This window comes from Solanum stenotomum, chromosome 1, assembly GCF_019186545.1.
Source record: "Solanum stenotomum isolate F172 chromosome 1, ASM1918654v1, whole genome shotgun sequence".
Lineage (NCBI taxonomy): Eukaryota > Viridiplantae > Streptophyta > Magnoliopsida > Solanales > Solanaceae > Solanum > Solanum stenotomum.
Window position 1 is genome coordinate 13,460,499 of NC_064282.1, and position 23,435 is coordinate 13,483,933.

The 23,435-nt window shown below is 29.2% G+C and overlaps 1 protein-coding gene across 5 annotated transcripts in view; it reads left to right on the top strand.

Moving 5' to 3' along the window:
• Positions 1-22,486, top strand: part of LOC125867756 (protein ZINC INDUCED FACILITATOR-LIKE 1-like) — a 54,526-nt gene extending 32,040 nt beyond the window's left edge. For 3 of the 5 annotated variants that reach the window (XM_049548353.1, XM_049548360.1, XM_049548338.1), the window contains exons 3-17: positions 839-899; positions 996-1,098; positions 1,199-1,301; positions 1,373-1,426; positions 1,558-1,620; positions 1,721-1,770; positions 1,849-1,924; positions 2,292-2,477; positions 2,573-2,660; positions 2,741-2,826; positions 2,916-3,023; positions 3,145-3,189; positions 3,271-3,359; positions 3,436-3,479; positions 3,571-3,699. In XM_049548353.1, the coding sequence (XP_049404310.1) occupies positions 839-899; positions 996-1,098; positions 1,199-1,301; positions 1,373-1,426; positions 1,558-1,620; positions 1,721-1,770; positions 1,849-1,924; positions 2,292-2,477; positions 2,573-2,660; positions 2,741-2,826; positions 2,916-3,023; positions 3,145-3,189; positions 3,271-3,359; positions 3,436-3,479; positions 3,571-3,668 (1,254 nt within the window). In that variant the 3' untranslated portion in view covers positions 3,669-3,699. Of the gene's footprint in view, positions 1-838; positions 900-995; positions 1,099-1,198; positions 1,302-1,372; positions 1,427-1,557; positions 1,621-1,720; positions 1,771-1,848; positions 1,925-2,291; positions 2,478-2,572; positions 2,661-2,740; positions 2,827-2,915; positions 3,024-3,144; positions 3,190-3,270; positions 3,360-3,435; positions 3,480-3,570; positions 3,700-13,706; positions 13,928-16,965; positions 17,007-17,073; positions 17,135-17,238; positions 17,342-17,428; positions 17,532-17,614; positions 17,669-17,832; positions 17,896-18,084; positions 18,135-18,224; positions 18,301-19,681; positions 19,868-20,252; positions 20,341-21,147; positions 21,234-21,328; positions 21,437-21,676; positions 21,722-21,819; positions 21,909-21,999; positions 22,044-22,147 lie in introns of those variants that run through there. The other 2 variants (XM_049548328.1, XM_049548346.1) reach the window with 2 other exon arrangements.
• The last annotated feature ends 949 nt before the right edge of the window (positions 22,487-23,435 follow it).

Genomic DNA, 23,435 nt, shown 5'->3' on the forward strand with positions numbered 1-23,435 from the left:
GGGGGGGGGGGGGTGGTTTGAGGGTAGGGACAAAATAAATTGATTTTTTCAAAAAAAAAAATTGTAATTTGAAGTTGGAAGAGAGTTTTGGAAAATGTTTTCCTTAAGTTTTGAAGGGAAGTCATTTTCCTTAAATTTGAGGAAAATGAGTTGATTTGGAAAATATTTTCCAAAACATTTAACCCAACCAAACATGAGAAAATTGGAAAATATTTTCCGGAAAATGTTTTCCTTCATACCAAACACGCCCTTAAACTTATATAAAATTGAATAAATAGACACATTAATCCTACATGGCGTCCTACATGACAATTTTGTGTCCTATGTGGCGTCCTACATGTATTATGTTACGTAGGACATATATGTCTATTTGTTCAAATTTATACAAGTTTAAGTGTCTATTTATGCACACTCAAAATTGGAGGGCATAAATGCTAGCTAATCTAAGTTATAGGGCATATTTATGTATTATGCCTAATTTTTTTGCAAACTTATTTTCTTGTGTTTGATAATTAGTAAGTAAAAAATATTATTCGAAAAATATTTGTATATAATTTGGATAAATACTATTAGAGGTCGAGGTGGGGAAGCATGGGTTGTGGGATATGGTGGTGATGAGGGCTATGGGGGACGGGAAGGACACAATCAAAGTGAAATGTCGCTAGGAAAACTTGTTTTTTTACTTTCACCAGGGATCGAAGTCATTTTAGTTATTTGTAAGAAAGAAAATTATTTGACCAAACTGAACATGAAAAAATTGACAAACATTCTTGTGAAGATAATGTTCATGCTATATTGTGAAAATCTATTGACTTACTAATTTTTTATAATGCTACAGGTAAGGGACTTTCACATTGCAAAGAGAGAGGAAGATATTGGTTCCTATGCAGGTTATGTAGGTAAGCTTATATAATTTGTATTATCTTGATATATGTATATATATTCACATGATCGTTCTGTTCAAAAATGCTTATAAATTTCCTTAAATACTGAAGGTTCTGCATTTATGTTTGGAAGAACTTTAACATCTGCCTTTTGGGGTGTTGTGGCTGACCGATATGGACGAAAACCAGTTATAATTTTCGGCACTTCTATAGTGTACGTATGTCTTAATCTTAATAGAACTGTTTACATTTCAATTTCATTCATTTCAATGTCAATACGTTTATATATATTTTTTGCTTTGATTTGAGTTCAGGGTTGTTTTCAATACTCTTTTTGGTCTTAGTACCAACTTTTGGATGGCTGTTGTAACAAGATTTCTTCTTGGTAGTTTAAATGGTTTGCTTGGACCAATAAAGGTATTCTGTTATACGATTCAATACCGCGTATCCTCAGCTATTCTGTTAACATACTTACCTTCCATGTTTAGGCGTATGCTGCTGAGATTTTTTGCGAAGAATATCAAGCACTAGGAATGTCAACGGTAATATATGTCCTTGCTTCTCTGTGATGCAAATGATTTCTAAGTTATTGTAATATATAACGAATATCGAGCACTAGGAATGTCATTGGAAATTTTGTTGATATTTTTGTTTATATGTTTGAATCTTTTAGGTTAGTACTGCATGGGGTATTGGTTTGATTATTGGCCCAGCTTTAGGAGGCTTCCTTGCTCAGGTACTTCATTACTTCTGCTAGTGATAAAGAGTTAGTCATTTTATGATAAGTTGTAATACAACATACATGTTTGTTCTCTAAATGTTCATATTTTCGCTAGCCTGCAGAGAAATATCCAGACTTGTTCTCAAAGGATTCATTATTTGGGAGGTACTTTGCTCTCTTGCTTTTCAGGATTATAACGTCTTCTTCGGTTTCTTGGCTCCAACATTTGATGCTTTTTTGCAGATTTCCCTATTTCTTGCCTTGCCTATGCATATCAGTGTTTGCCTTGGTTGTGGCTGTTGGTTCATTTTGGTTGCCGGTAAATATAGCTATATGATTATGTTAATTCCTTCCGCGTCTTTTCAAGACACATACTGTTTCTGTTCTTCCCTTCAAGTTTACAATCAAAGTATCAGTATTTCACCTACTGAGAAAAATTGAATTTTTGCATAATTTTTAATGGATAATGACCATGTATATCGTTTCAGATATCCATATTATTTTAGTGTTGCAATGTTTCTGAGAGACGAGAGTGAGATTTGTCTAGACATCTCTTTCCTTGTTTCTCGAACCACATTAATCCAGTCGTCTTTCTCTGCTTTGTCCTCTGGCTTCTCTGGTTTTCCCATCTTTAGTTGAGCTGGAAGATGTGGTAGAATTTCATGATTACAGTTCATGAATTGCAGGAAACATTACATAACCATGATTCAGAAAGGCCGCGTCAAGATTCTTCCAAGGCTCTGGAAGCTGCATCAGATACAAAAGACGGAAATGAATCAGCCCCAAAAGAAAATCTTTTTAAGAACTGGCCGTTGATGTCATCTATCATATCATACTGCGTTTTCGCTCTTCATGATATGGCTTACTCAGAGGTATACCATATCCACTAATAAGTATCATGCTAAGAGTAACTGATCAAATTCACGGACACATAGTTCTTTCATTTCTCACATTATTGCTTGTACAGATTTTCTCATTATGGGCTGTTAGCCCCAGAAAGTTTGGTGGCTTAAGTTATTCAACTGCTGATGTTGGTGAAGTACTGTCAATATCAGGTGCACGCCAGTTTCATCATAATTTATACTATTCGTTTATAAATATACAACGATGCATACTGAAATGGTGTCGGTTTCAGGATTTGGCCTTCTAGTCTTTCAACTTACACTGTATTCATCGGTTGCCAAGTATGTTGGCCCTGTCATGACTGCTCGGGCTGGAGGAGTAAGCACTCGATTATTTCGTACAATATGTTAAACCCTTGCATTATATGACCAGGAATCCTGAAAGGCTTTAGCTTGTAATGTGATCAGGTTTTGTCAATTTTTTTACTGACGACTTACCCTTATATCGCTATGCTGTCTGGAACCACCCTCTCCGTGGTGATGAATGTCGTATCCATGATGAAGAATATTTTGTCTGTAAGTACTGTTTTTTACTCTGGTGACTGTAATTTTCTTACCAGTACTCAATCTGTTGTTGTTTTGCTTCGACATTTTTTTATGTCCTAATTTTGATCTCAAGTTCTAACATTGTATTCAGATTTCTATCATAACGGGGTTGTTCATATTACAAAACAAAGCAGTGGTAAATTCTTCTTTACAGAAGCTAGCATTATATTTTTCATGCGATATGCTGCATTTGATGTTGTATAATTTGAAACTGCAGGACCAGCGACAACGTGGAGCTGCTAATGGACTTGCCATGACAGGAATGTCATTTTTTAAAGCTCTTGGACCAGCTGTGGGAGGAGCACTGTGAGTTCAATTGTTTATCTCAGTCCTGTTTCCTAATTACTTGTCTTAAATTAACGCGTTTTCTTGATTTATGTAGCTTTTCTTGGGCACAAAAAAGGCTTGACGCTTCCATTCTTCCAGGTAATGACCAAATAACTGAATTCAGTTGAATTCGTAGCACATACATTGCGTCCACTTATGCTCTCTATGTTTGTGTTCAACTCGAATGCAGGTAATCAAGTGGTGTTCTTTGTGCTGAATGTGATTGAGGCAATTGGTGTGTTGCTGACATTCAAACCATTCCTTGTTGAAACACAAAATACTAATTAATCAAACGAGACCTTATGTATGATTATTTATTAGTATTCTATTTTACACGTTACAACAATTTGGAATTAAAAAAAGGGTGTCCTGTTGTAACCAAGTTAATTAAATCAAATTCAATTTGAATGAAATTCATCTACATAGATAGAAGCAATGCCAACTTCTCTTCCACCATTGCTACTGTTTGTTTTAACTTGTTGGAGCTCTCGTACGCAAATAGTTATTGTTTGCTTTATCTAAGGCGATGTTGTGTGTTAAGTCTCCCTCGTTGATTTAAAAAAAAAATCAATAAATTTAAAAGGGGAGTAAGCTCTTTCACGTAATAGACTAGTCTTTTAGATAAAAATAAGTTAATCAATGCTTGAGATCGCGACTCAGTGGTGGCCTAGACCAAAGGGACTGTCATATCAATTAAAGAGGGTGTATGTTGTAACTGAGTAGGTCCATAAGAGATACCCACCACCAACTAGGCCAAGATGGTCCATGGGCGACCTATTGTGAACTTGTGTCGAAAAATCAGTTACACGCTCAAACTATTGTGGCGACCTATTACACTCTTGTTCAAAGTGATATTAATACTCCTTCCGAAGATAATCTCAATTGTGTAAAAAAAGTCATGTTGTACACGCGTTTTCATACATAAATAATATTTATTTTAATTTTTAAAAATCTTTATCTCTTGATATTTTCTTAAACTTTTGCAGAAGAATAAATATTAGGGCATCTTCCTACTCTAACCATACATTTCTCTTTTTAAAGTATATTTCTTCTTCTTCTCCATTGTTCATAAATTGAAGGGAAAAATAAAAATTTGAAGAGAAAAAGGAGTCAGTAAGTCAATTATGAAGTTAAGAGATGTTGGCGGCGGCGATAGGCGATGGGCAACAATGCAACACCATTGTTGCCGGTGAAACAAATAAAATTTTCAGATCTATAAAATTCTTTAAAAATCTTGATAACTAGTATGTAAATCAAGCATTTCATTAGTATTCTTTGTGTGTAATGATTAATCAAATATGCTATTGATGATTGAGACATAAAAATGACATTGTGGTGGTTGTAGGTAGTGCTCCGGCGAGAATAGAGAAGACAAAGATGGAGAAATCATTTTCTTCGATGAACTTTTGATAAATTTAGGCAATATAATCATGAATTTTATGCATAAATGTTATAAGATTTTCAATAGAAATCATTATCTTTCTCGTGATTATTTTTTGGTAATCTTCTCCAGTGAATCCTTCGGCGAGTTCGAACGGAAAAATCATGAATTTTAAGTTGAAAATTATTAACTTTTCTTTGGAAGTCATCATGTTCTTCAATCCTTTCTATTTCTTTTTAGAGTTCCTCTTTAAGGGTAGAGTGTTGGATGTGCTTCCATCAAACAATCAATGGTGACAAATGTTGTGATTCCTTAAGAAGAAGAAGAACACAAAATTAAGAAAAATGTAAATGCTTTAAAGAAATTGGGGTCACCAATAAAAAGATTAAAAAAGAAAGAAAATTGAAATAATTAATATATTAAAAATTATAATACATGATTATATAATGATCAATAAAATAGTGTCATGTGTTCAAATTTGTCATTCTAACATATATTATTTTCTTCTCACGCACCTTAAGGAAGATGAAGACACTTTCTTTGTCATGTCACGTTCTGAGGGGTATTGGTATCACTTTGAACAAAATTAAGTGTGTAATAGGTCGCGTAATAGTTTAAGCATCTAACTGACTTTTCGGTACAAGTTCATGAGGAAATTTATGCCTTTTCCCCAAAAAGTCATATAAAAGTCAAAATCATGCGTGTGTTAGATTTTTAAGATGAGATTGGGTTAAAGTGAGGGTCGAACATGTCGGTTGTTGCTATAGGATTGGTTAAAAGATAAAGTTATACTCTTGTTATCATTTATGGTTTCTTTGTTTCAATTTATTTGAACAATTTTTTTTTTTAGTCCGTTTAAAAAAATATTTTTTCTTTTTAGTAATTTTTTAATTTCAACTTTTTGCACGTCATGTTAAACCCATCATAAGATTAATGTGTTGGTAAATTAGACATATCTTTAAATTTAGACCAAAAATTCAGAAATCTTACTTACATATTAATTTTTTAAAACTCCGTATTAAATTAAAATAGGTTAAACGGAAATATAAAAGTAAAGTCTTTGTAGTCCCAATCGTGAGCAATGATGTCAATGGTCGAGGATGGGACAAAAGCTTCTTGTTTTATTATGTCTGTCACAATTTATATGAAAATAAATAAATTTGGAGTGTCATTAAAAAATTTATATTGTTATTATTATGTTATAGTGTTTTTATGTAATTTTTAATAAAAAAATTATTTGGTTTTTAAATATTTTAAATTATTATTGTAATTTATAGTTATTTTATGTAATTCTCAAATATTATATATTACTTTCTTTGTCTCAATTTATTTGGCACAAATAAATTTTAAGAGTCAATTAAATTTTTTATATATTTAAAAAAATATATATTTCAATTGTTAATTATTGAGATTATAATATTTTTTACATTGTTTTCAAATAACTCATATTACTTTTTATGTCTAATTTATAATATATAATTTTTTTCAAGAATCATAAATTAAATATTTTAAATTATTAATTATCATTATAACTTTTAATATTTTTACATAATTTTTAAATATATAAAAAACCAAAAAACAAGCATATTGACAGTTGACATTAGGGGTGTGCACTATTCGGATTAAACCGAATAACCAAACCAAACCAAACCGAAATTTTATTTGGATTGGTTTTTTGGTTTTTCGGATTGGTTTTGGATTAATAAATTACTTTGTTTGGTTTTTTGGTTTGGTTTTGGATTTTAAAAGATAAAAACCGAAAAACCGAAAAAAACCGAATTATATATATATATATATATATATATACTGCGTGGAGTCGTGTGGTGTGCCACATAAGTCAAAAGGTGTACAAAATTACAAAAAAAAATGAGTTCAAGGGGGTAATAGGACCTTAATTTAGTTAAGGTGTGTCTCTGAGATTTCGGTCATAGTCTAGGGGGTACTTGTGTCTTCTCCCTTTTATGTTTGAATTACATCTACAATATGTATACTTATAAGTATTGTGTTTTAAGTATTACTTATGATTTATATTAGAAAGTATATTTAAGGGATTAAATATTATTACTTTGGTTATATATGTTATTAATTATTGACATAACCGAATAACCAAACCGAAAATAGCCAAACCGAATAGAGAAAAACCAAACCAAACCAAATTTATTTTGGATCGGATTGGGTTACACTTTTACAAAACCAAAAACCGAAAATCCAAACCGAATAGTGTAAAACCAAACCAAAAAACCGAATGCACACCCCTAGTTGACATGATGAGTATCTATCTGAAAAATTTTATGGTGCGAGAGTCACAAGTAGGGGTGTTCATGATTTGGTTTGGGTTGGTTATTGATCAAAATCAAAACCAAATCAACTTAATCGGTTTTAAAATTATCAAAACCAAACCAAACCAAATATAATATACATTTATCGGTTTGGTTGTTTTCGGTTTTGGTTTGGTTTGGTTCGATTATTCGGTTATTAACCATACATAAAAATAAAATAAAATAAACAATTAATTCAAAACGTGAAAAAAGTGACAACAATCCATTCAAACAAAAAAATTGTTAGAATGACTGGCATTACAGAACTTTCGATCATTGAATTTACTGAATAAAACTTCAAAATTCACTATTTTGACATAGAAGGAAGAGACAATGACATTTTTAGTCCCACAAAGAATTTTCATAGACACTCATATACATGAAACCAATAAGAAAAATGTTCTCACCTTGGACATTTTTTCTTTCATACGTAAATTATAAAAATAAATTTTGATGAAACATATATAAAATCTTTAAAATTGTTTATGAATATAATATATTATATATGTATAATAATAAAATTTATGTATATAACTTGTTGGTTCGGTTCGGTTATTTCTTCGATTTTTTTCGAACAAAACCATAACTAAACCAAATACTATCGGTTCTTAACAGTCTAAAACCAAACCAAACCAAAATCCAAATTAAATTAAATTGATTCATTTAATTAGTTTGATTTGATTTTTCGGTTTGGATCGATTTTTATCCAAACCATGAACACCCCTAGTCACAAGTATGACTTGGTATGTGAGGTATTATTTTTGAATTAAAAAATATATAGGCCTCACCTTTCCTATTCAATATTGTTGTTTCTCTCTCCTGTCTTACTTAATTTATGAAGAAAAAATTATGTGGGTCCTATTCGTTTTATTTTACATTGTTACTTAATTTGTTTCCCATACATTTTACTCCACATTCGTTCACTTGTCCATTTCTTTTCTTTGCCCCTTTTTTTTTTTTTATAAAAAAATCCTTTTATTCTTCTTTCCTCTAATATTTCAGATCAATTTTAAGTTATGAATTTTATTTATTCAATTTTTTTTATTTTTTTCATATTTGATAATTAACAAATATATTATTTTAAAATTTTTTAAATTACATAAAAATATGAGAATAAAAAATGGTGGAGAAAATTACAAAATGAAGAATAAAACTTTCATCTACGAAATAAAAGTCTAGATAGTCAATCAATTAAACTATTAATATCCCTCATTTGGTACATGTATTTAAGCATGATTGATTAATTTTTCACTTATCAAATTGAATTATTTCATCAATTTTTATATTAATAAACCATACCAAATTAATGAAATTAGATTTTTATTTTTTTATTTTTTTTATCTTGATTTGAAACATTTTACAATAAAATGAATTTTATTTTTATGAAATATAATGTAAATATCATACTATTTTGTACCATTATTATTTATTTAATATAACTCATTGTAAACCGTTATATAAAAAACTATCAATCATAATGCCACAAAAAGGGGAAATATATTATATATATTAATATTTGTATATACAAAATATTGTTTTCCTTTTTTATGCGTTAAAGATGACAGTGTTTATATAATTATTTATAATAAATTGAAGTAGATATAATTGTATGAAATAGTGTGACATTTGCGTCATATTTCATAAAAATTAATTTAATTTCAGTGTAACATGTTTTAAATGGAACTTAAAAAATTTTGAGAAAATTGAAAAACTTGATTTTATTGATTCGTTGTGGTTTGACAGTGAAAAAAAAACTAATCAATCAAATGTATATATACATATCAAATAAACGATTTTATAGCTTAGTTGATTAACTATCTAGACATTCATTTCATAGATGAAAATTCTAATTTTTATTTTGCAATTTCCTCCCATATTTTTTTCTTGTATTCTCAAATATATATATATATATATATATATATATATATATATTTTTTTTTTTTTAAATAATCAAGGTGATATTTATCAAACTGAGAACATATATAAATATAAAATGATATAAGAAAATTGGATAAATAAAATTAATCATTCAAAAAACTGATTAAGAAATTAGACAAAGAATTAGAAAAATAAAAAACAAAAAGGTGAAAGGAAAGAAATGACAAAAAAAGGAGGGGTGAGAAGTAAAGGTAGGAGAGAGAAATAACAATATAGAATGAATAGATCCATGTATTTTTTAATTCAAAAACAATGCCTCACATTGCCTCTCCCACCATATAATTTTCGGTATGTATCTACGTAACACTTGTTCCACCACTTTTCGTTTTACTGCTTTAATGCCTTTTGTCATACTATTTACTTGTTAAATATTTTTTAATTTAATTTCTAATTTTACTTATTATTTATTATATTCTTAATATTAAATTAATGTGTTTGAAATATATAGTGAGTAAAATATATTAGAAACCATAACAATTAATAGAAGTAAAATAATATACTCATTATATTAATTATCATTGCAATGTAGTGTGTTAGTCACGTGTTACCCATTGATACCTACTCTTCAAAGGTTTGGACTATTTTGAATCGTTTGGTATGAGATATATGAAAATAATACATATATCAGTTTTGATGTTTTTTAATTCCTTATTTGGTAGTGTTCTTAGTTTATGCGTAACTGATACATGCTTTTTATATACAACAAAGCAATGACACTAATAATATGAGAGCTGAGGCACTCTCTTCGTTTTAATTTATGTGGTATTTTTCAGATTACGAGATTTAAATAAATCTATCTTTGATCGTTAATATTTCGTACATCTTTTAAAAATTTTGAATTGTCAATGATTGTGACTTATAGTACTTTTTACGTAGTTTATAAATATATATATAAATTTCATTCCAAAAAATTTGAAAATTTAATGCATAAATCGCTGATCAAATTTAAATTGTTTGATTTTCGGAAAACGAAAAATCCACATAGAGACATAGGGATAGACTTTTGTAGTGTACGACTAAATGAATACTTATAATGTGTAGCACTTGCTTGTTTAATTGTTTGTTAGCCAATTGAAATTGGATGGGAATGTTTTGTTTGTTTGTTTGGGGGTATTTTTTTATATCACAATTTTTGAGATGATGTTTTTTCGAATATCGTGACTGTAAAATACTTCGTTCATTATTTTTTAAAATTAATGTTATAATTTTTTTGCTATAATTTTAGTAGGCATTTGATTATGTGATATCATATCATGATATGAAATTGTGACATGAAATTAATATTTGGACATGCGATTTCACGCTGATGAAATCATGAGATGGAATCTCATATTCTTCAATAAGTATAATTTTGGAAATTCCATGTCAAGATTTGAGATTTTTAAATATAAAAATTGATCTATAAGTTTATATTTTGTTAAAACAAATTCACTTTTATATCTACTAGCCATTTATTTCGTATGAAAATAAAATTTATAATCTTATCATTATTTTTTAAATTTATTATTACTTTAAATCAATTCTTACTTTATCATTTATATTCATCAAATTCATTATTTTTTTATCAAATTTATTTATCAACCAAATTTATTACTACTACTTTAATGTTTAATTAATAAATAATTTCTTATCTATATTGAGAGAACAAGACAAACCAAAATGACGTTGTAATAATTTATTATGCAGTTTTATAATTTTTTGTTTATTTGATAAGATTGAATAAATAACTGAGACTATTTTACTAGTTTTACAACTTATGTGATTCTTATATTTATGAAAAAATTTCAATACAAAAACTCTAAATCAAATGTTCAAACAAAACTTCAAGTCTATATTATAACTAAAAAATTTAAGGCACGTAATATGGGCCCAATATAATTTCACATATTTTGTTGGAAAAATTACATAAATTCACAACTTAAGATATCATAATCCCCTCTCGGATATATCTTTATTCCCTCTCGGATACATCAATCCCGTCTCAGATACATACATATCTCCTCTTGGATACATCCTTTCCATGAAGTAATATATATCATTTGGAATGAAAAATTCGAGATTTGTGTAATTGAGAAAACTCATGGGATAGGATATAACTAGCCTCCAAAAATATGAGATTTCTATACTTTATAATATATATTTTTTTCAGTAAACAACTTCAATATATTACTTAATAATCTTTTTCAAATGTGTATACGACATAAATGCATCATTTACAACCCAAATTGAGAAAGTTGAATTCCATAAAAATTCTATGCAGCAAGGAAATAGAGAATTGCAATAGATTATGAGTTAAAACATTTCGTGTTTGAGGAATATATCAAATGTTGATATCTTTAAAAAAGTTCATCAATCTTCATATATTTTCGCAAGTGGTATTTATTTTCTACAATGTTATCATCTTCTTTTGTAATATTTGCACCATAAGCTTTGCATCTGATAAAATATTAATCATCGATCAACCAATTCGTAAAGATCGATTCAAAGCCTTTCAAATTTCTACTGCTTCAACTTAAGTATAATGTGTTTGTAGTTTGTTTTGTCGATGAATTTTGTGATACATGTTATTATTGTCTTTGATAATAGAAATATTTCTATTTATTTTGATAGTAATATTGAAAGTATTTATTAAAAAATTGATTTCTAACATCCACAACAATAAAAACAATCATGAAATCAACTTTATTTCTATATACAATAATAATTATCATAATGTTATATTCTAAATATTAGTAAGAGTCTTTATTAAAAAAAAATGATTTCTAACTCCACAAAAAAAAAAAAACAATCATGAAAGCAATTTTTTTTCTATATACGATAACAATTATCGTAACGTTATACTCTAAATTACATTAATAATTTTTTTGATACTACACTCTAAATATCATGCCGTAAAAGAAAATACTAAATCTTATCCCCACAAAATAACCTTATATTCTTGTTTTAGTTTTTTCCCCTCTATATTTCTCAAGTCCTTTTCTATTGACATTTTCATTTTTTGTTTTCTTTATTTTTAACTACTCATTTTTCTTTAGTTTGTATTTTAATATTTCTTAGAGTTTAAATATTAAATTTTTTCTTGTCAAATTTCCTTGTTAAATAGTTTATCATATTTGATATTAATAAAATATCCTATATAGAAATGAAAAATTTATATATTTTTAATCTTTTGATGAATGTATTATCAAATTATTAATTTTTTAATAGTCAAACATTGTTCATTCTTTTAGTCACAAAATTTAATATTTCTTCAAATTAATTAAAAAATATTGATACCTCATTTAAAGACTATTTTAATAATCAAGATACAAATTTAGTGGTCATATTATGCAATATAATATTAAAAATATGTTTACACAATAATCCTTTAAAATATTTTTAGGAATAAAATATTAACTATTCAAATACATTTTATTTTAAATTAGTTCAAAATTTTCTTTCAAAAATATGTCAAAACAAGCTTAGCATTTATAATTGTTTGTAAAAGTTAACCAATAGAAACTCTTCATTTTAACAAAATTACAAAAATATTTTTATGGGCCAATTTCAAAAGTAAAAATATGTATGGATTCTTCTAGATTTTCATTTTGGCCATTAATTATACAATTATTATTTTATCCTTAAATAATATTAAAATTACTAAAATACCATTAATCGTCCTTCTCATGGCTCTTCTATATAATAAAATTTCATACAATAATTTTATATCGAATGGCCCTTTGTATAATTTCTTCTCCAACCAAACACATAAATCAATTATAAGATTGCGTTTCATACTTTTCTTCTAGCAGGGTCCAAGATAAAACTTTTAATATTGGTTGTTGTCTGCAAATTTGTTTCGTCATACTCTCTCCGTCTATTTTTATTTATCCATTACATTAAAAGTATTTATTCAATAAGATAAATTCAGTTTTAAAAATCAAAAGATAATCCACTCTTTTATATTTATTTTATCCTTACTATTTAATATTTGATACATTTCTCAATACACTAAATAATATTATTCTTATTATTTATTATTTTTAAGATATATATCAAGTCAATAATGAACAACTATTATTGGACATATGAATATTTATTTATTCATTACATTAAAATAAAGGTGACCACCCCTTTTTCGTACAAAATAAATAAATCGCATTCTAAGTGTAATATTTATTTAGTCATTAAAATGAAGGTGACCACCCCTTTCTCCAGTACAAAATAAATAAATTGCATTCTAAGTGTGCTCAGTAGGAGGGAAAATATTTTTCATCCAATTTTTTTTTAAAAAAGATAAATTATTTTTTAATATTTAGTAAGCAAGTAAAATTATTATTTTTAAAGTATTTATAGGTAATCTAATGTTTCGTTCATCCATCTTTATTTGTTTAATATATTAAAAACAGTTATTCGACAAATTATCATTTTATGTGAATTAGAGTTTCAATGATTTTTCAAATATTGACCAAACTAAATAATACTTATTTTGTTTCAATTTATGTGACTTTATTATTTTTCGAAAGTCAATCTATTTAAATTTAATCGAAAATTTATGCATAGAATTTTCAAATTTTTTGAAATAAAATTTAGATATTTATAAACTAAATAAAAAATATTATAAGCTAATAAACTTATTTAAATTTCAAAATTTAAAAAGTGTCATATAAAATGAAACAGGAGAGAATATAATATGAGTGTATTATATAAGTTGTGCATGAGAGAAACGTTTTCGGTGTTCTTCCTCCTCCTTCTTCTTCTTGGTCTTCGTTTCCTCTCAAAAATGGCGGAAGAATTAGAAACTCCGCTGATAAATAAAAAAGATTACTACGAGAATTGTCCGGGTTGTAAAGTAGATCTACATAAAGCGGGTCAAACGGGTTTACCCATTAAGGAGCTCTTCACTGTATGGGTTGTCATCCTTAGCGCAGGTAACCCATCAATTTTATATACCGCTACTTTTTTCTATCGTCTTTTCCGGTGAATTCTCAGGAAGAAAGATGCCCAAACTTTTACGAGCATGTGCCCTTTCTGTTCCGTATACGGCGGTTTTAGTTTTTAGTATGTTTGAATTGACTTATTTCAGATGCTTTAAACTCGCTTTTTGGTAATTTTATAGGTTTAGATAAAATAAAAAAGTGATTATAATAGCTTGTTTTTAAGCTAAAATAGCAAAAATAATAAATTCTTTTTGATTTATAAGTCATAAGGAACCTATAAATATAAGCTGATATTTTCTTCTCATTTAATAAATTTAAACTTATTTTTCCTCTTAAAAAATTTTTGTGCATACTTTTTAGTTTGAAGCAACTGTCAACTTTATTCTTGAATTATTAAAGTAATAATATTTATTTTGGGATGAACTTTATTTTAAGCTAAAACTACCGTATAAATGGGACGGAAAGAGTAATTAAGAAGGTACCCCATTAATTTGTTTTTTTTTTTTTTTCAAATTTACCATTATTTAGATAAGTAGGTTTGTATGTATTCTATTTTTAAAACCATTTTCGGGTGTGATGGTTTTTTCACAATAAATAAATGAGTTTTTTAAATTTATTTTATAATTTTTGGTATCATGTAGTCGTAGGGGTGTACATGACCGGGTTGGTTCGGGTTTTTCAAATATCAAACCAAACCAAACCATTTGTGTAAAATTTTTAAATTTATAAACCAAACCAAACTAATAAAATTCGGATTTTTCAAATACCAAACCAAACCATTGTGTCGAATAAATCAAACCAAACTAATAAACCTCGGATTTTTTCAGATTTTTGGATTTTTTCGGTAAAGTTTGCATACGAACATATAATTAACTTGTGCTCCAAATATTTCTTTAGTCCAACCAAAATACAATTATCTAAGGTGTTTCTTAAGAAAATAACACAAAATATGAGATGAGTACTGATGACACTAAAATATTCAATAAAAAAACAATAATGAAATCATCATATAAAATAAATATTGCAAAGTCATAATGAAAATGATCATAATTTAAAAGTACTAAATCATGCTAAAACAAGTTTAATAAGTATTAGTTACATTACTAAATATTTAAGGAAAATTAAAATTAGATTATGTATTTTAATTGTCTAAACCAATGTAAAACTAAAGAGCAAATATTCAATATTATTGTCATTCTTAGTGTTGAATTGATTTTCTTTCTGCATTAGTATTAATTTGATTTTGATTTAAGTTTTATTATAATTATCAACATCTATGAACTATAATCTTTCTTGAGCTGAGGGTCTCTCGGAAACAGCCTCTCTACCTTTACGAGGTAGTGGCAAGGTCTGCGTACACTCTACCCTCCCCAGACCCCACCTAGTGGGATTTCACTGGGTATGTTGTTGTTGTTATGAACTATAATCTTTATTGGATCATTCCGAAGTCTAAGTTTTAAACTTGAAATAATATATTAAAAGATAAAAACTATGAAATAATATAAGAAATATTTTAAAATTATATCAAAGTAAATATTTTTATGTATAAAATAAAATTTAAAATTACATATATAATATCGGGTTGATTTGATCTCGGGTTGATTTTTTTAGTTAAAACCAAACCAACCCAAAATATAGTTGGGTTGGTTAGGGTTCAAATTTCAATAATGATATATATTATATTCCTTATAGAGAGGAACAGCTCTGAAAAAGACTTTATTTTATCAATTGTGGAACTTTATATGACTTCTCTAATTATTTATTATATTTAATTAAAGTGTATCCCTCAAAATATTTATTAAAATCAAAAAAATTAACCAAAACAGGTAAAGTGTGAATAAAATAATACTAGTAGCAATTAGGAGTGGCAAATTGCTGGATTGAAAACGAGTTAAACAAAATAAAGATGAAATATTGATGATATAAATATCCATTTTTTTAGCGGATAATATCCATATTTGATCCATTTTTAAAAGTTGATTATCCGACCCATATCTAATGGGTCAGATTGGATGGTAACTCATTTTTTAAAAAACCAGTTTGCTAATGAAATAAGATGTTTAAATAGTTGTTTGTAGGCAAAAATCTTAATGTAGAGTAGAATTTTGAGTTTGAGCTGGTTATATGAGAAAATATTAAGATCAGATCACCTTGTGTTTGAATTAAAACTCTACAAAAAACTTCTTTCCAATTATGTCCTTGCATTATTATGAGATTTTCTACTTTATGTAATCGGTCAAGGTAGATAATTATCGGACAATATTATATTTTTATGGTCTTCTAACTAGCTAGGAAAAGAACAATTTTGTTATCATGTTTGCTATTTTCTCACTTGAATTATTTGAGGGTAAACAATTGTTATCTTAATAAATTAATCACTTAAAAACGTTAATTTTCAATTTAGAATAGATAGACCATCTACTTTAAAATCGAAAAGACGGTAACAATAGTAAAATCGAATAAGTCATCTACATTTACATATAATAATTGCAAGTTGTAGTTTTAATATGTATGCAATTTATAAATTGTTCAAAATACAAACAATTAGAAACCACATATAAACCAACAAATAACATATTCAATTAAGATCACAAACGTTTCTTTTCAATTAGTAAATGTTAAACAACTCACATTTAAATATTGTATTGATATGTATTGCATTTATTTATTAACAAACAACTCTCTCTAAATAATAAAATTTGTAAGCTAATTTATTAAAATAAATTTACTAGTACAAATATAAAATATAAAATCAAGAAAATAAATAAAATGATTTGAGGGATATTTTTGTCTTTACATAGATAATCCCATGGTATTAAATCCAATGTATTATTAATACCACCACATGGAAGGTATTAGTAATACCTCCTATAATAATTGGATTAGCTTCTTGGAGCTTTTCTTTGTATGTCTAATCATAAGTTAGTTATTGCTACAAGCCTTTCCAGGTGATCCTTCTTTTGATTTCATCTATTGATATTCAGACTGATATTTTTTTCTACTTTTTTTCATGGGATTCAACTCTTCAGCACTTCCAATATCATCTCTCTTTCCATTTGTTTATTTCATGGTAAGATCACTCAACTCTTGCTATATTACGACAATTCATTACCTCCTAACTTCTGCATCCTGTACAGATAAAGGACTTTCACATTGCAAAGAGAGAGGAAGATATTAGTACATATGCAGGTTATGTAGGTAAAGCTTATTTCATGCCATAATTTGTATGTTGAGATATATGATTATATAAAAAACTGTCCAAGTTCGAATAAATCCTTATCTTTTTCCTGAAAATACTGAAGGTTCTGCATTTATGCTTGGAAGAGCTTTGACATCTGTCTTTTGGGGAACAGTGGCTGATCGATATGGACGAAAACCAGTTATAGTTTTCGGCACTTTTGTAGTGTACGACTAATCGTAATTCAAATGTTCTCTTTTATACTTCACTTAAATATCAACAAGTTTATAGCTTTTGCTTTAATTGTGCTTCAGGGTTATTTTCAATACTCTCTTTGGTCTTAGTGTCAACTTTTGGATGGCAGTCATTACACGGTTTCTTCTCGGTTTCTTAAATGGTTTGATGGGACCAATAAGGGTATGCTATCGGTTTAGTTCCATCTTATGATTCAGAACTGCATCCTCTGCTATTCTATTAAGATACTTACCTTCCATTCTTAGGCATATGCTGCGGAAATTTTTCGTGAAGAATATCAAGCAATGGGAATGTCAACGGTAATATGCCCTTAGTTTTCAGTTTTTCAAATGATTTCTAACAAATGAGAGTATTGCAACAATTTTAGAGTGACAAAAGAAATGGCAAGAATGCATTTTTGTATCACCATTTGGACAGTGGATTTTAGGGAATTTATTTTTATTATGTTTTTGTATTGTTTCAGATTAGTAGTGCATGGGGTATTGGATTGATTATTGGCCCAGCTATCGGAGGCTTCTTTGCTCAGGTATTTTCTTTTCCTTTTTGTATTCCTTTTTCTTAGCTATAAAATCTTATTATTTAGTCGTTTTAAGAGAAATTTCTTAGCCTTAAATCCCTAATCTTTCTACTTATAAGTTCTTAGCAAAAGAATTGAAGACCATTTTGAGGAAATTTCCATTAGCATATATTCTCTAAATGTCTGCTTTTACCATAGCCTGCAGAGAAATATCCGGCTGTATTCCCAAAGGATTCTATATTTGGGAGGTATTCTGTCTTCTTTCTTTTCATAATTGTGTATATTCTTCTGTTGCTTGAATTGCTCCTCGAGATCCAACGTATGATTTTTCTCTGCAGATTTCCCTACTTCTTGCCTTGCTTATGCATATCACTGTTTTCCTTGGTCGTGGGTATTGCTTCATTTTGGCTGCCGGTAAATTTATATGATTGTGTTGATGACTTTTGCGTCTATGGCACATGTTGTTTCTGTCAAATCTTGTTTGCAGTCATATAATATTTCACCTCCGGAGCAAACTTGAAATTCACATAAACTTTTAATGGACAATCATTACATACTATTTCAGATACCCATATTACTTTAATTTCCAATGTTCCTGAGAATGAGAATCGTTTTGCCATCATTTGACATTTAATATTTCGAGTTGTTTTTGAGCTTCTGTACATTCGTGAGGCGGGTGGGAAGGGCTTGTTCTAGTTGAAGTTCTAGTTCTGATTTAAACTTACCCCAAGACATATCGTGGTTTGTCTTAGTTTCTTTTTTTTTTTTTTTTTGGTCAATAGTATAGCTTTCATTTCATAAAACCAAACTTTGTACAAGTATAGCATCAGTAGCCTAGACAAGCTACTCTTACAATCAAAAAGGGATATCTTGGCAGCATCTGTAAGCATTCCCTCCATGTTGAATTGTTCCTTCCTCTAATATGTATATGCAGCACTATATCTTTTATGATCTGTTCAGAAGAGAATGGTCGTTTTTTAAAACGAATGTAATTTCTAGCTGTCCACAGCTTATTCACAACCATCGCAAACGCACAACTTGTGATTTCAGTAACACCACCTCTTCTTCTTGCAATCTGGCTCATCCAATTCACTTCAGTCTCCCAGTCTTGTATTTGTCTGCTGTGCCCCAACCATAGTAGCATACAATTCCATATCTTTTTGGTCACACTACATTCAAAGAATAAATGTGAGAATGTTTCTAAATGTTGGCTACAGAAGACACAATCAGGGGGGACACTGATTCCAAATTTCTGCAATCTCTCGATTGTTGCTAGTCGTTTCTGTATAGCCAACCATAGAATGAATTTATATCTAGGATGTATCTTTGGATGTAATGCAAGATGTTTCCAGGTTACTTCGGGATGAACATGCATTAAATTTACATACATCTTTTGGATTGAAAATCGATCCCCAAGTTGGGCTTTACCAAGTTGTTGTTGAATTGTCCCATGGCTGCCTAGTCTTAGTTTCTTTTTCTTGTTGGTTTTGGGAGCCTACAACATGTTGGAAGAGCGCAAACTAAGGCTTAACTGGTGAAGTTGAGCATTTAGTCAATAATTACTTTTTCTGCTTCTAAATATGTGGCGTGTGTTGTGTCGGATAAGGAGTTGTGGTAATAGGGTGTATCTCTGGTGTTTCCGTGTTAAGAAAACTCTTAAATATAATGGACTCATTTCTTCATCTTACCTACAATATATAGATTTCTGAATTTCTCGAGCCACTTTAATCTTTAACCCGCGCGTCTTCATTTCTATTTTCATATAGTAGTCATCCTTAAAGCTCATGGATTGCAGGAAACATTACACAATCATGATTCAAGAATGCCGCCTCAAAGTTCGTACAAGGCTCTGGAGGCTGCATCTGATACGAAAGAAGGAAACGAATCAACCCCCACAAAAAGCCTTTTCAAGAACTGGCCATTGATGTCGGCTATCATCTTATACTGTGTCTTCGCTCTTCATGATATGGCTTACTCAGAGGTATATCTTATTTCTAACCCAAATTAAGTCACTTTAGGTGTAGGATACAATCACATCATGATTATGTAGGCATCTTCTACTATAAAAAAGAAAAGCTATGCATATCTCTGGTATGACATCGGTTGGTTGCATGTTGTCATGTGATGACTTTATTGGAAATAGATTGTGTTAGATATTCCTAAAGGACAAAGTCGATTTATGTTATATGCTGATATGTGCCGGATTGCTTTCTTTTGCATGGTAAACTATGAAAGTAAATGGTTCTTCACTTCAACAGTAAAAGGCGTGTATGTTTTACAATTCTGCAGCTCTGTCTTCTGCGTAGAAAGCCTAGGCTCATTGGCTATTGGAAGCTGAATAAACGTTTTACTTACTCTTATCGCAGATATTCTCATTATGGGCTGTGACCCCCAGAAAATTTGGAGGCTTAAATTATTCAACTGTTGATGTTGGTGAAGTACTATCAATCTCGGGTACATGCCAATTTTCTAGTAATTTATATTCTTTTTCAGATGGACGAACCTTTGCTTGCCATTCTTTTTCCAATTAATCTCTTGTTTTTCTTTCGTCATCTCTGATGTGATTGGGAAGAAACACTTGGTGTACTCACATAGTCAAAATTATCACCTGTTAAGGAATAAGGTATGTTAATCTATAATATCAAACTGACTATCCTTTCAAAATCAAACTTAATGAATGAAACAGTAAAGGAGGTGCAGAATGTGCTGTATGAAGCCATAAACTATGAATTTAATGTAAAACTTAACAAAACAATGTGAGCAGTCCCTTTGGTTTACTAATATCAGTCACACAGGCTGATGTAGTCAATGGTCATTGCCTTCGAGTCTCAGTCCCACAATCATCCCTATAGATTTTGTAACCGCTAGAATTCTTTGATTCTGCATCAAAGTTTAAAAGAAAGGAATTTGCGTAATGTATTGCACCACAGTAACGTCTGATCCATCAAATGCATCTGAAGTACATAGATTAGTTAGAATTCAGAAGTACGACTTACTCATATTTTAGATTTACGACTACATCTTTTTCTATATTTATGATTACAGGTAGTAAAGTTCCATGATAGTTTAGAATAACGTTAGCTCCTCTCTCTGTTTATGCCTCCTTTTGGAAGATTTTTTCGATATCAATGTCTTTTTACTTAAAATCAATCTTCATAGTTATCAGTTACTTTTGCTAATATATTTCTCGGATGGTATTTGGATTACTTACAAGTTAAAATTAGTTAGATATTGCATACTGAAATCATTGTGGCGTTTCAGGATGCGGCCTACTAGTCTTTCAACTAACTCTGTATCCATTGGTTGAGAGGTATTTTGGTCCTATTGTCATTGCTCGAATTGCAGGAGTAAGCACTTGATTTGTAAAATATGTTAAACTCCTGAGTTCTCTCCGGACTTACAGAAAATCTATAAGTTACTTATAATACCGTGATATGATCAGGTTTTGTCAATTCCCTTGTTGGCGTGTTACCCTTATATTGCTATGCTCTCTGGGACTGCTCTCTCTGTGGCGATAAATTTTGCATCCTTGTTGAAGAATGCTTTATCTGTAAGTGCTTTTCTTACCAGTCGATCTATTTTTGCTACCAAGTATCCTTGTGCACATACAACATGCAAAACCAATACCTAGATGATGAATGTGCAAGGCCTCTCTTTTAAGCAATCTCTCTATCACGAAAAGATATGTTAGCTAATAGGAGTCCGTTGTTAGAAAATGAACTATATTCTACATACGAATATTGAAATTTATGATCTAAAATTCTAACATTTGACTTCAAATTGCCTCCAGATCTGTATCATAACAGGGTTGTTCATATTGCAAAACAAATCAGTGGTAAATTCTTCTTTGCTCTCTCCTTTAAAAGCTATATCTTGTAATTGTCAATTGGTTCACATGGTCGTGGTGTGATATCAAATAATTTATAACCACAGGACCAGCGACAACGTGGAGCTGCTAATGGACTAGCCATGACATCTCAGTCATTTTTCAAAGCTATAGGTCCAGCAGGGGCAGGAGTACTGTGAGTTCACTTACTTTGTTTTTCTTTAGAACTAGGAACGCGAATCTCTTTTCTTAGAGCTAAAACTGTCGTCTTTTCTTGATTTGTGTAGCTTTTCTTGGGCACAAAAAAGACTTGACGCTCCCATTCTTCCAGGTAATGACCAAATAACTGAGTTCAGTTGAACTCGTAGCACATACATTGCATCCACCTATCCTCTCTCCGATGTTTATATACGTTTGTGTTCAACTCGAATGCAGGTGCTCAAGTAGTATTCTTTGTGCTGAATGTGATTGAAGCAATTGGTGTGTTGCTGACATTCAAACCATTCCTTATTGAAACACAAAATACTAATTAATCAGAGGAGAACTTGTGATCTTGTTTGGAGCACTTTACCCTAGATCGAATTCGAATTTAGTCGGGATCCAATGCGGATACTAGACATTAAAAAAAACACTATGTATCTCTTGAATAATTCATTTTTTCTGCTAGCAATTATTTTTAGGTTAGAGGTTATTTTTTATGTTTGTGTGGGATGTGGAACTTCATTCATACACAAAGTTCTAATGTAGTACATCAATGAAAGGAAAATTTACATATTTGCAAACTTGTAGGCATTTTGTCTCGTGGAAAATCAAACACATACTTTTATCATATATTTGATATATATCATTTTTCGTCTAATAAATCAATTATTTATCAATAAAAATACATGCATTAAATAATTATATTACTATTTAATTCTTATATTATAATTTCATCGTTATAATATATTTGTTCAACCTCATAAGAATCTTATATACAAAAAGTTACTCACAAAAGGGTACGTTTGGTTCGAAGAGAAGGAAAATACTTTTTTTAGAAAATAAATAGATTTTTTACTCATCTTCTAATATTTGATAGGTAAATAAAAATATTTTATTTCAGAAACATTTCTATGTAATCTAATAAAAACACTATCGGCTTTCGGGGATCAAGGATGGTGGCAGTGGCATGGTTAAAGGATGGGGGTTGCGATGTGTCGATGGATGAAAGGAGATCATAAATTTGAAAAATCATTTCTGAAATATTTTTCAATTTTTTTAACCAATCAAACATAAAAAAAGTTAAAAATATTTTCGTCTATACCAAACACACAAGAATTCCGTTTCATATTCTCTTCTAGTAGGGTCCAGAGATATGCGTTTTGTACTACTTGTTGTTAGAGTTAGTCTAAAAAAATTGATTTTGTTTGTTTTTATTATATTTAATTATTTAGTTATTCATTGAATAAAATAATAAAGTGCTTTTGTTTGTTTGTTTTTATATAAACAAAGTCTTGTAGTCACTATTGGCGTCTTTGTGTTGTTTATTTTTATTTATTTCTCCTTTTGGAGTGATTGCCAAGTTTTAAATTTGGTTCATGTAGCAAACTTGTTTATGAACTCTATCACATAACATAAATTATAGAAAAAATTACATTAAGTACTCATTTATATTAGTTGGTAAGCTTTAAGGGTTTTAAAATAATTTTATAAATAAATAATTATGTATTTGAATTGAAATAAT